The sequence below is a fragment of the Ananas comosus genome, linkage group 7 (assembly GCF_001540865.1).
Source record: "Ananas comosus cultivar F153 linkage group 7, ASM154086v1, whole genome shotgun sequence".
Lineage (NCBI taxonomy): Eukaryota > Viridiplantae > Streptophyta > Magnoliopsida > Poales > Bromeliaceae > Ananas > Ananas comosus.
Genome location: NC_033627.1, coordinates 2,728,765 through 2,741,727, shown reverse-complemented (window position 1 = coordinate 2,741,727; position 12,963 = coordinate 2,728,765). Strand labels below are relative to the sequence as shown.

Sequence of the window (12,963 nt, the reverse complement as noted above, 5' to 3'; positions counted from 1 at the left end):
GCTTACGAAAAAGTGCTGTTTAAGCGAAGTTATCTGAAAAAATTTTAACAATTTTTTTATTGAAATTTTCTTTGAGCCGAATTAGAAGTAGAAGTTTTAAATTAGTATTTTTGCTCGGGATTTTTGAGTTTCATTTTGTTTCCTATTTCTACTACAACTTTGAAAATTTTTTTTTCTTGTTTTAAAGTTTGATTAAAAGGCCATCTAAAGTTAATTTTGTTAAATGAAAGTAAATAGTACCATTTTCTATGTTTTTGGAAGTGTTCTGGAAAAGAACAATAGCTGATCCAAAGTATTTTGGAAAAGAAGATGACAAATAAATAAGGAGGTTAAAAAACAAAATAAAACTGATTTCTACTTAACATCTCTTCATTTTTAAGAATCATAACAAATTTAAATGAAACAAAAAAAAAGAGTAAAAAACCGAAATTCTCCCTAGATCTCAATGTGTTTTGTTAACAGGACTTGGAAAGCAATCATTTTATTGGAACTGGCAACTTTCGACAGGAAAAGTGATCATTAATTTGACCCTATTTAGCTTTTAAATAGGGACACAAGCTTGTGGGTGGTGACTAAAGCTAATTGAAGCTTGGGAAAAGATGTTAATGACTCTTTTTTCCTTTCAAAGCCGCAAATATAGTGCCTTTATAGAAATCGACTTTTGTCTGGCACTTCAAATCCTATTTTCGCTTATTGGTAGACTGTAGTGCTATTTCTTGATACTCTATGTAATAAAACTATAGTAAATGTTTCAACATATTTTTGTTCTGCAGCAGAATCAGAAGCACTAGATTAAAACTTTTGCGTTTTGAGGTTGTTTCAAATATTACTTTTATTTTTTGATATCGCAGAAGCTAGGCCCGACAATCATGTTGCAAAGTGGTAGCAAGACTATCATGTAGCCCCCATATCTCAAACTTGGTTTGAAAATTTGAGATTACTGTTAAATTCAAACAAAACCTGAAGAAATGGACTGGACAAATGAGATAGCTTTTGCACAAGAGAAGCAGATGACATTCTTTAGAACATGATGCTCTTGTTACTTGTTAGTTTCTCTCTACATTAACTAACAGTGTAGTACTAGTAGAAGTATGTAATATTTAAAAAATGGATAAAGCGGAGGGGTTTTTGCTGTGTAGTAATTACAAATACAAGGACATGACTGAGATGGACAAAGTGCAGTGGGAGTCATTATAGTTAACAAAGAACAAAATCAAGAAGCACTGGTAATCAGAGTTGGTTTTTATGAGTATGATTTGAAGTAACTTTAAGTTTACTGTGGGAAATGTATTTGGCTGGTCCCAATAGCAACAAAGTTGCACAAAAAGGTTGGCATCTTTTTGTATTTTTACTCATGAATGAGTCTGAGAAATGCCAGCTAAATTTTGTGGAGGTACTCTTTGGGGCCTCACCTCACTTAGAGCTGTAAAGATGATGAGATTTATCATATTTCTCAAAAAAAAAAAAAGAAGAAGAAGAAAAGAATAAGAGATTGATCATGTTGAGGTTATGTTGAGATTGCATGCATAATAAGTAGGGATGCAAATGGATCCGGGGTGGTGGAGCTCCCGCCCCGATCCGCCCCGAATGGGACAGTAAACGAAAGGAAATAAACGGATTCGGGGCAGGAAACGGGGCAATTTTTATGATCCGTGGCGGATTCGGGGCAGGAAACGGAAATATTTTTGATCCACCTCGATTCCGCCCCGAATCTATCCCGCCATGATCCGTCCCGAATCCATCCCGAATTCGCCCCGAATGTATGTGTTTAAAATTTTTCCATATGTATGTATTTAAAATTTTTGAATTTTGTTGCGAGTTGTGATTAATATTTTTTATTTTTATAGTTGAATTATTATATATAACTTGATAATATTATCAATTAAAATTAAAAATTTTGTTGATTTAGATTTATAAAATATTAATAATATTATAATTTATAAAACAAATACTATTTGGCGGGGCGAATTCGGAACGCCGGGAGGAGGCGGGTTATAAGGCGGGGCGGATTATGGGATAACTATTTTCAACCCGTCACGGATTCGGGGCGGGAGGCGGGATAGACTTTTTGTAGTCGGGGCGGGAGGCGGGGCGGGGCTCCCACCCCGTGATCCGCCCCGTTTGCATCCCTAATAATAAGATTATATGAGGCTAGGTTGGGTTCTACGGCAAGGAGGCTGGACCAGAATTCGACCTGTTTAAGTTAATCGATTAATTCAATCCAACTTTCTAGCCAAATTGGCCATGATACTGTTAGGTATTCAGAGATGAACAATCCTATATCTGATAATTAATAAGTCAATAAATAATTGATACATGCTAATGAGCTCAGAAGATAATAATTCTTTGGACCTGCTGTTATATTTGAATTATTAGAATCAAAATCATCATGAGAATACCGCAAGGAGAAGCAAAGAATCACAAAATCATGAACAAAAGGGTGAAATTGAAAAAAAGAAAAAAAAAAAAAAGTAACCAAAGAAGGTCCAAACTACAAAGCAAAAGAAAATTGCTTTCAACTAATAACGCCAAAAGCTCTAACTCACCACAATATTATAATAATAACATAAAAATTCACCTTTCATGTGGCCTCTCTACTCTTTTTTTGACTTTTAACGTATGATGAGAACTACAGACTGTTCCTAAAGCAAGTGGCAAAAGACTTGGTGATTGATATCCGAGACCCAAGTTCAAATCCTAGTTGATTCACATTTCTGGCTAAGTTTATTTTTAAATGAAATAAACGAAGCGGGTAGCGTGCTACCAATCTCTCAAAAAAAAGAAAAAAAAAAAAACATATGATGAAAACCTAAAACCTACTCTCATTAATTGGATTGGGAAGAGGGTACTATAGCATCATCCTCATCTCCATGTGAACTGGAATGTTTGTAGCCCACAAAGATGGGGCTCTTCACATGTCAATCACATTAACCAAAAGATTCGAAAGAGACAATGGAATAATAAATAAAAGTATATTAAAGGAGGAGGTGCAGAACAACGAAAGATCGATCTAATAGGAAACGATCCAGAACTAGTTTTAACACAGCAATCATGATCGAAAGCCACAATAAATCGCAGTTGCTCGAACGCTTGCTACTAATTGTTAATAGCAAATTGCAATATAGCTAATTACCATATGAACAACATTTTTAACTGATAATGCTCATCAGTCTAACTCACTACAAATGTAACAACTCTGGCATTTACTCTCTTCATGCAAACCTCTCTACTTGTTTACTTACACATTGAACCACCCTAATGGAAACTAAACAAGGCTAAACAAACCCAACTCTTTGTGATCCCTCCCCTTCTCTTTCTCTCTCTCTCTATCTCTCATTGATTCAATTGGATTGGGAGGAGAGGATGGCCATCATCCTCATCTCCATGACCTTCTTGTGAGAATTGGAGTGCTTGTAGCTCACAAAAGTGGGGCTCTTTGCAGGCCTATACTCAGGGAGCAACCTACCTGACTTGAACCTCACCCCACATGCATTGCAGAGTGTTTTGGGGCCCAGGGGCCCTGCTCTCCACTGGGGTGTCTTGTGTGAGAGGCAGTGGGTGCACCTCCTCAGTTGCTGCCCTTGGCCTTGGCCTTGGCCCCCCAGTTGCTGCTGCCCCCCCTCCTCCTCCTCCTCCTCCTTACCCTTCTTCTCCTCCTCATTGTCATCGTCATCGTCATCATCACCCTCAGCTCCTTTCGGTGTCGGGTTCTTGCTTTCGCTGCCGCTGCGATCTTCTTCTTTCAGGGGGTTGGTTTTGGGGAAGGAGAGGAGCTCGCTGTCGGCGAGCCATTGGGTCTGGTGGAGGAGGGGAGGGTCAGGGGGGGCCAAGAGGAGGGGGCCGTAGTCGTAGTCGTAGTCATAGTCATATTCATAGCGCGCTTCGCCGAGGGGGCCCAAGAGGCTTCTTGGCGTGGTGGTGATTCTTCTTCTCTTGGTCCTGGACTTCGCAGGGACCGGGATTGGATTCTGGGGAAGCTGAGGGGTTTCTTGGCAAAATTGTGGGGTTTGAGAATTTGGGTTCTTGTTGTTCTTATTGTTGTTGTTGTTCTTGATGTTGTTGTTGTTGTTGTTGTTCTTGATGTTGTTGTTGTTGTTATTGGTGGTGGAGGAGGGGGGAGTGGTGAGGGAATGGGGATTGGAGAAAGTGGTGGAGCTGGAGAGGCACTGCTCTACATATATGGAGAGCCATTCAAGGCTCACATCTTCTCCTGTCTCCTGCATGCATAGATTAAAGAAAGGAAAAAAGAAATAGCTGTTGCAATCCAAAAATTGCACCAACCTAAATTGGTAATTAAGAGATATGTTTTTGTAAATGTACAAAAATTTAAAATATCTGAGCTGCCAATTTAAGTTGGTGCAATTTTTGGTTTGCCGAACAAAAACTAAAATTGATGATATCGGAGAATAATTTCTCTATTATAGCCTCAAATGTTAATGAGAGCAATTTTACAGAGAAATAGTTTCTCCCGGAAAAACTATTAATAATAATAAATTCTCTATGAACCCGCAAATGTTGCTACGAACAAATTAATCTGCAACAGTTCTAAACCTGAGCTTTACAAAACTAAAATTCTAGCAGGGAATTTAACAATTAACACGAACAATTAACCAAAAAAAATTCCTTAATTATTTAGTCAAATAAAAAAAAAAAACGAGACTCTTTAGTACGCAGAAGAAAAAAATGAATTAAAATTAAACAGATAACAACAGCAACACCGACCACTGTAGGCCCTGGCATGAAATCCCCCAAAACAGAGCTCGCCGGAGACGGCGCCGGCGACTCCGACTCCGGCGGAGACCTCGCCGGAGCCTCGCCGGATAATGGCGCATTGCGCTCGCCCTTCATTTCCATGTGAACGAGCGAGAGAAAGAGAGAGAGAGAGAGAGAGAGAGAGAGAGAGAGATGTGTTTGGGGGTTTTTGTTTTCGTGCGGGTTTAAAGGGAAGAGAGAAAGAGAGAGAGAGAGAGAGAGAGAGGAGTGAGAGAAGGGAAGCAACAGCTGCATCCCTCTAACCACGCCTTTTATGGCCGCGTTGTTTTGTGTCGGTAAGAGAGAGAAAGAGAGATGGAGATAGAGAGAGAGAGAGACGAGAAATTATTGGCCGCATCGGGTGTATCGGAAACGTCTCATGCACCACAACTGTTTGTTTCATCGAAGGTAAAGTTCAGATTTAAATAGATTTTTACTTTACAGTTATTGAATATAAAATTTTTCCAACGCTGATTGCTTAATACTTGGTTATATTTTTTTCTCACTTTTTTTTTTCCGTAATTGACTCCGATGAGTTGATCTGGAATGAGATAAAATAAGTTATAGTATTTTGAAAAAAATTAAATTTCAACATAAAATAAAATTAAGATGAACAAAATAATAAAAATAAGCATTTATGATGGAAGATTATTTCATCCTTGCTCATTTTCGAGAAAACAAATATTCGTATTGTCCATAAGCAGCAGTTTTTATACGTGTGACTGTCTAAATACTTTGAAAGCGCTTTTAAATTTTTAAATTTTTAAAAATATAAAAATCGATGCTAACATGCGTTATAATTCCAAACTGAGACTTAAAAGCTGTGATAGAGATATTAAAATTACAATCTAACTCAAAAAAACAATTTTTTTTTTCAACATTCCAAAGTCTTAAATGCAGAAGGATTGAAAATTTTAATTCTACTAATTTCTTATAACTCAAATAATTGAATACAGCATATGCATGTGAGGTGCACTCTTACTAATGCACCTGGTTTACGTAATTAATTTTTAGAACCCGGAGAGAGCGCAACCCCTTTCACACTCATGCCACGCATCTCTCCCTCCAAATTTATTTTTTGTATAATAATAACAAACATACAAAGCTCTCTCTCTCTCTCTCTCTCTCTCTCTCTCTCTCTCTCTCTCTCTTGCTTTTTCAAAATTTGAAACTACGGGGAGGGGTGGGGGGGTCCAAAACATGAAATATCCACCCTCCATTGGGCCCATATAGAAAATGGGAGGTGGATACAACAACCATGATTTTAATCATGTCCATTGTGCTACTATGTGCCCCATGAAAATTTACCTAAGTTTTAGTTTCCACCACCACCACCCTTTACTCTTTTATTTTTTGTGACTACTTTTGGAAAGAACTATGGTTATAATTATAAGGCCCACTGCATGAAAAATTACGTCCAGTTTAATGTCCGCATCATTAGTTGTGGACCGCCCAGTAATCTGCCCTATGTATCATTGATAATTCAATATTTACCATTCAGTAAATTTATAAATAGTAACCTTATTTATATTTAGTTTTTTTTTTCGGTTTTTCACATATAGTTGGATTAAAAAGTATAGGATGATAATTTCCCACATAATACAAAACAAAAGTTAGGAATAACTATAGCGAAGAGTAAGTATTCTTATCAACTGTGCTAGTAATTATAAGAGATAACTGCAGCGAAGAAGAACAGGAAAGATCGTAGAGTGAGCAGAGGGAAAATTGTAGACCCCACACAAGACTAATGCAATTACTGTAGTTTCAAAAGTTCTTTTCATTCAGATTGGGCCCTCATCACATACCCAAGAGCCCATACCATCACCATCATCCACAGCTGTATGTGCTCCCACACAATTCAAACCCCCCCCCTAACCATTGTCTAGCAATTTACTAGTGGAGCAAGAACCAACTTATCCCATCCCTTCAAGCCCTGCTATTATTGACTATAGAAACAATCTCCACAAAAAAAGGCTATTAAGTTCACAGCTATGTTGTTGATGATAAGTCTCAGGCACAGAGAGTCAAAGAGGATGAGAAGATACATGGAAAGGATTATTAACACAAGGAGAAGAGTAGTAACATACTGCATGGGGAAAGGGAGAGTTTTTAACTCTTCATTGTATCCTACAAATGTTGGAGATTCCCTCAAAAATGGAGATCATTGATTGCTTGGTGGAAGAGTCACTATAGTTAAAACTCGCAGAAAATATTGCAATAATTTTCTGGGACCACTGAATGAGTACATGAAACCACTAGCATTCATATTTTTTATGGCACATTAGAAAAATTGGACAAGATGAAGGTACAACAACAGAGAAGAAAAGAAAAATTGTTTAGCAGTGCACGTAATCCGCTTATCCAGCATTCATTTAGCAATGTTAAATAAAATTTGGGCAGTGGCTTTTTTTTTCGTTCCTGTTGTCTTTGACTATAAAATTCGAATAGCACACCCCCTTTATTATTTCTAACATCCAAACATACACAATTAGTAAAAGGAGAAATGCTGCTTATATTAAAAGTAAAGTGTAAATTTTACACCTTCTATTCACGAATTTAAACACTCCTTTTAGATTTTTAATATTTAAAAAAAGGGTAAAACTAGAGTGAAAATATTAGTCTTAAATGAATAGGACATATTACAATTTGGAATATATATATATGTGTGAACCCATGATGACGAATGAAGTTACAAGATCAACAATGCAATGATGCGTAACACATGAGCAACACGATAGGGCTTGTTCACTAGTACAGTAATTCACATATTTACTAGGAATCACAGAAGATTAGTCCGAGTGCTTCTCCTCCTATATTATCTGACCAACTAAAGGAAAAAAGTTTCGTAGTTCCATTGGTTTCTAAACAAACGTTCGGATTAAAACCCCATCGAGGCTATTCAAATAAAAACTCGAAAGAGAAACAAAACCTGATTTTCTAGGGCTAAGACATTAAGCCATTGAGACAACATACATAATTAGGAACATAAGGATAACTCCTGTGGCATCAAGAAGGGATTTCCTCGCATATGTACAGTTGAAATCAATAACGGTTAGCAGCGACCAGTGCATGTGCACAAACTCTTCATCTGCGACCTCCTCCAGCCATTATCTGCAAGGGAGAACAAATAAAGTAAATCGGTTTCATGGCGTCTGTAGTGAGGAAGGAAAGATAGAAAGAAGTCAAAGGGAGAGGGGGGGATAGAAAGAAGTCGAAGGGGGAATGATGACGACAGTGAGATAAGTCCTGAGATGACTAAGTTGTCCAATGCTTCATCATCGAAGTCCAAATCCATCCTAGCAATGTTTCCACCTTAATTTATTCACAATTTTGAATTGTTCAATTGTCTTTGTTTTAATAAATCAATTCCGATTACAAATGTTACTTCTAGTTTCAGTGGGTTCAGGGAGTGCACGTTTCAGCTTTTACAATTGTTTGGAAAAGCTTAAACTAAAAACAAGATCAATAGTTGGTCAAATAAGCAAAACAATTACATGTAATTCTAAAACAATTTATATACTGACGTGATGCTTCGAACTATGTTTATGAATGGGTTGGCCATTTTTTCAGATCACTATTGTCAGACACTAGTTCATTATAAATGAAGGCCATACTGAGGTTTTTCCCTTTCCCTTTCGAAAGCTGTTTCAATTTTCAACTCCAGTTCAAAATCAACATTCACCGAAGATTTAAGCATCATGGTTTTGTTTGGTACTGCTACCCTTTTTTGTATTTTTCTTAAAACTCAAATCCTATTTAATTGAACGGCCCGACAGCCGGTAAAATGTCTGCAATCTATACACTTGGGAGTTTTATTAGGGAACAAAAACCAAAAACTAAGTAGCAATTTTTCGGTGCTTTGTTTTTGTAAAAAAACACGGCCATTCTGCATCTGTCCATACTATGTGGCAAGCTAACCAACGATATACCAGAATGGAGATTACAACAGCTATTAGTTTCCTAAAGCATTTTGTAATTTGTTCCATCAGTTTCTTTTCAAGAATATGGATAAGCAAATATCTATTCGAGAGACTGCATACCCTTGCTGAGTTTTCCTGAATTCTGTGAGGACAGGGTATATATTTTCAAACGCGGCGTATGTTTCATCTCTCACCTGAATATGTAACAAAGATAGAAATTAGTAAGATGAGAATTAGCACAATGAATAGAGCAAGTATCTCGTCCAGAAAACTCACCTTAGCACCAGTCAGAACAATCTTGCCAGAAACAAAGATGAGTAACACAATCTTTGGCTGCTTCATTCGGTATATCAAACCAGGAAATAATTCTGGTTCGTACTATAGAAATCAACCAACAAGCAACTGCATTCAGAACAGGAATCCACTCGGAAAGCGCAGAAAGAAAGAAAACACTTACAGACTTTAAAAAAACTCAAAAGGATCGGAAATAAATATATACCGACCCATGTCTTACTACTATTCAGAGTATATTTATAGCACACAAGATTTGAAATTGAAGTTCTGTACTGCTAAATAATAGATTAATCATAGCAAAAAAAAAAATGAAAAGCCACAATGACACAGCAAATACCGGAGAAGAAAAGGCATAGCTTACACTGGAGAAAGCACCATGAGAATATGCAAGGCCTTCAAGTCTTATCGGAAATTTGACATCACAAGAACCGACAATGTTCTGAATCTTGAAATCCTGCAATCCATAAAAAAAGGCAAACGATCATCGTAGGATAAAATAGTTATATCTGACCACAAGAAGAAGAAGGAAAAAAAGAAAACCTCAAGATAAATAGATACCTTGAATTTAGCTGGAAAACCAAGCTTCTGAATAATGCGAGCATACTGGCAACCAAAAAAAACTTGTCAGTTTCTTCATAAATAGCCTCAAGATAGCCTCAAGACTGATGTTCTAAGCTTCAGTTAGTCAACATTCTCAAAATTAATAATAAACTGACATAAGGTACCTTTCGCGCAGCAAGTTTTGACTGCTGTTCACTCTTTGCTCCAGTACAAACCTGAACAGACAGATTTACAGTAACAACATCACAACTGTCGAGTATCCCATCTGTGCATTCAGTATCAGAATACAGAAACTGCTAAGAAATGTTTCAGATTCTTCAGCTGACAGACATAGATTGTGGGCTTCTAGCTGCCAATTTGTTCAATTAACGCTCCAATGAATTAACTTTTTTGGTTTGCGTCTACAAGGACTTGATGAGCAAAAATGTAAAACTTCAGGTAGTAGACTGGCCATATAGAGGTCTACTTACCATTTTTCCTGATGCAAATATCAATGCTGTAGTTTTCGGCTCCCTTATCCTCATGATAACTGCAGCAAAACGCTTTAGAAATAAAAAGTCAGTAAGCAGAAAACAATTTTCAAGAACCACATATTTTTCTAGTAATATTATGAGATTTTGACTAAAGAAGCATCCTAGAGGATCTTGACATACCTTGGGATTGTACTCTGCATTACGAGCTTGCAAAGCTATAGCTTTAAGATCCAACTTGCAGTCCAAGTTGACAGTTGAAACAATATTTCTGGAGATCAAACCAGAAATTTGACAAAACATTGAGTTCTCATATATCACGATATTAGGCAATTAAAGTTGAAAAACTACTATGAATTGAACAAAAAAAAAAAAACATAAAAAATGCATCTAGAACTACATCAGTTATAAAATATCAACTATTAACGTCAATCCAACTTCTAAATATGTGGAGCCCAGAACCACAATATGCATCAACCGAAATAGTAGGTGCCATTTTCAATTTGCAGTTTTGCACGTAGATAAAATTGCGAAATCAGCATGCATTTCTATGGCCATGACAATAGTTACCATTAGGCTCCTATGCCATTTGCCATTGAAAAGGTCAATGAATTACTATACCGAATTATATGCACGGAGGGCCATTTCACGACTATCCCTTTGTTAGGCTGTACTTTACTAGTTTGCCATTGCAAGTGAAAAAGTAAAACAATACACAAAGGTAATTCAACGGCTAAAACTGCTTATTACTCGATCAAAACACCTCCAAGATTGAACTCAGAATGGTAAATTACCTCTTTAAGATACCAACAGCATAAAAAATTGATCTAGCAAGTGGGACAAAATTGAGCATCAGAAATGACAAAATTCAACAAAGTATTTAGCTCACCCAGGTACAACATAATGAAGCCAATCTGCAGGAAAATAATACATATAAAACATGCACAGCCGACATTGGAAGATGAATCTCTCTTTGATGATCATTTGGCAAAAAAGATTAAATGTCAATAATTCACAAAGCAAAATTTCCATCGAAGAGTGTATTTCAGAATACTGTTCCCAAACTATTGGAGCTAATGAGAAGGGGGAGGGAGACGAAGAACTACTGTAGCGTGGGAACAATTCCTGAAGGATGCTTAGATAGATCCACTGGTTGGCTCCCCTCCAAACCCTGATTCGCCATCTGTTTACCCTCCCAGATCCCTCCGCAAGCAATTTCTCCAAATTCCTCAAATATAAAGATCAAATCTTTCTTTTCCTCTCTTCTAACCTGATCCGATCAAAAATTTCTCACAAGTTTAGATAATTTCTTAGATCCAAAACACAGAACAATCAATTAACTAATCAAAGGTCTCTGTAATTTCCGAGATTAGGGGTGATGGATCTACCGATCTCACGCACCTCGGCGCCAAATTCGACGAATCTTTGGAGCGATCTAAGGTTCGCGATCCGATCCGCAGCTCGAAAGCGAGAGATCCGGGCGGGAAACAGTCCAAAGGATCGATTAAAAGGGGAAGGGTTTCAAAAAAGTGCTCTTTTATAGGGAAGAAGACGAGATCCGGGGAAAAATGGGGAGAGGGGATGGGCTTTTTAGGGTTTCAACGGGTGGATCGTCACGGGTAAATATTGGAGAAGAGAGAGAGAGAGATGGACACGCGAAAAGGGTCGACTTTTGTACCCCGAGGTGGGTATTTATACGCGGTGACCGGTTGGGCGCGGCTATAGCCGGTTGGAGCTGCGATCCACCGGGTATGGCCGGTTTGAACCGGTGCTGCTATTTATTACTGGGTGTAGGTTCTAGAACATTTTAGAAGCGGAGACCTTTTTTGTTTTTTTTTTTTTTATTTAACGGGAGGATTAAAATTAGATGGATCAGACTTGGTATTAAAAGAGATTTAAATTTACATCAGAAGAAAGAAAATTTGAAAAGTATTTGATATATCGAAAAAAAAAAAATACTAGGAATGGAATATAAATATTGTTACTTGGTGTGCTGCTCATGTAGTACTGGTGATTTTTTTTTTTTAACTTTTGTATTTTTTTTCAAACTATACATGATTACAAGTGCCTAAGATTAGACTTATTTTGCAATTAACTAATTGTGTTCTCAAGATGCAAAATAATAATAATAATGGAGATACTGCTTTGGTTTTTTTTTTTTATACAGCTCATATCATTCAACACTTGATGTCCAGGGCTTGATCCAAGCTCTACATGGCCTTAAGAAGAGCCGCATCATCGTTCCATCCCAGAAATAATCAGATTTTCTCATTATTCATCAGAGTATTGTGAAACAATATCCTCGAACTAAATCATGCATATAAATTTTATAAAATACGAGGGCAACAAATGAAATGGAAAACTACATGCTGAGGTAGGAGCAGTTAATGAGTTGTAGTTGGTGCTAATTAGTCAAACATAATGTGATACCCCAAAACTTAGAATAGTACTTTATATGAAATATAATTAAATCAAATCTCTATTCATCTTATTACTAAGAATGTGGCATTCCTGTGTTTGGTTCACACGGTCATATTATTTGGTCATATTATTTAAAATTACAAACAATATACAATCAATTTATTTATTTTTTTAATTAATTTTAGATAATGGTACCAAAAATTTCAATAATTTTTTTTAAAAAAAGGGAAAGAAAACATAAATTAGAGAGAGATAGCATAATTAAATAAATAAAAAGAGAAATAGAGTCAAGATTAGAGGAAGTGAGAGAGTTGAGATTTTAGAAAAAAAGGGGGAGTGAGAGCTTGGTTTAGAGAGAGAGATAAAAGTTTAGAGAGAGATATGAGGTTAGAGTATAAAGAAAGATAATACCAATTAGCCGGCAGGTAGGGAGAAAGAAAAAGATTAGACATATTATGATTATCCCAATCCATTAATATGAGGATACCTACCCTTCTTTAAAAAAAAGGGATTAATACTTTGAGATGAATCTCATTCCCAAATAA

General features: G+C 36.8%; 2 protein-coding genes across 3 annotated transcripts; both read right to left on the bottom strand.

Moving 5' to 3' along the window:
- Positions 3,053–5,012, bottom strand: LOC109713408 (GATA transcription factor 12-like). The gene is made up of 2 exons (XM_020237471.1): positions 4,723–5,012; positions 3,053–4,217 (listed from the first exon to the last, which is right to left on the bottom strand). The coding sequence occupies exons 1-2, from the start codon at positions 5,005–5,007 to the stop codon at positions 3,342–3,344; spliced, it is 1,161 nt and encodes a 386-aa protein (XP_020093060.1). The 5' UTR covers positions 5,008–5,012; the 3' UTR covers positions 3,053–3,341.
- On the bottom strand, positions 7,390–11,243 carry LOC109713070 (TATA-box-binding protein-like). 2 transcript variants are annotated; one of them, XM_020237026.1, is made up of 9 exons: positions 10,887–11,243; positions 10,181–10,268; positions 9,998–10,069; positions 9,692–9,742; positions 9,525–9,569; positions 9,328–9,420; positions 8,949–9,050; positions 8,793–8,866; positions 7,390–7,863 (listed from the first exon to the last, which is right to left on the bottom strand). In XM_020237026.1, the coding sequence occupies exons 1-9, from the start codon at positions 11,027–11,029 to the stop codon at positions 7,860–7,862; spliced, it is 672 nt and encodes a 223-aa protein (XP_020092615.1). In that variant the 5' UTR covers positions 11,030–11,243; the 3' UTR covers positions 7,390–7,859. The 2 variants fall into 2 exon arrangements, with proteins under 2 accessions (XP_020092615.1, XP_020092614.1); XM_020237025.1 differs by lacking the exon at positions 7,390–7,863 and adding an exon at positions 7,944–8,064.

Coding starts and splice junctions, on each gene's coding strand:
- LOC109713070 (XM_020237025.1), bottom strand. CDS start 11,029: ATGGAAATTTTGCTTTGTGAATTATTGACATTTAATCTTTTTTGCCAA. Junction 9,570..9,691: donor CAAAACTTGCTGCGCGAAAG/GTACCTTATGTC, acceptor TTTGGTTGCCAG/TATGCTCGCATTATTCAGAA. Junction 8,867..8,948: donor TTGTTCTGACTGGTGCTAAG/GTGAGTTTTCTG, acceptor TTACATATTCAG/GTGAGAGATGAAACATACGC.
- LOC109713408 (XM_020237471.1), bottom strand. CDS start 5,007: ATGCAGCTGTTGCTTCCCTTCTCTCACTCCTCTCTCTCTCTCTCTCTC. Junction 4,218..4,722: donor TCATGCCAGGGCCTACAGTG/GTCGGTGTTGCT, acceptor CTATGCATGCAG/GAGACAGGAGAAGATGTGAG.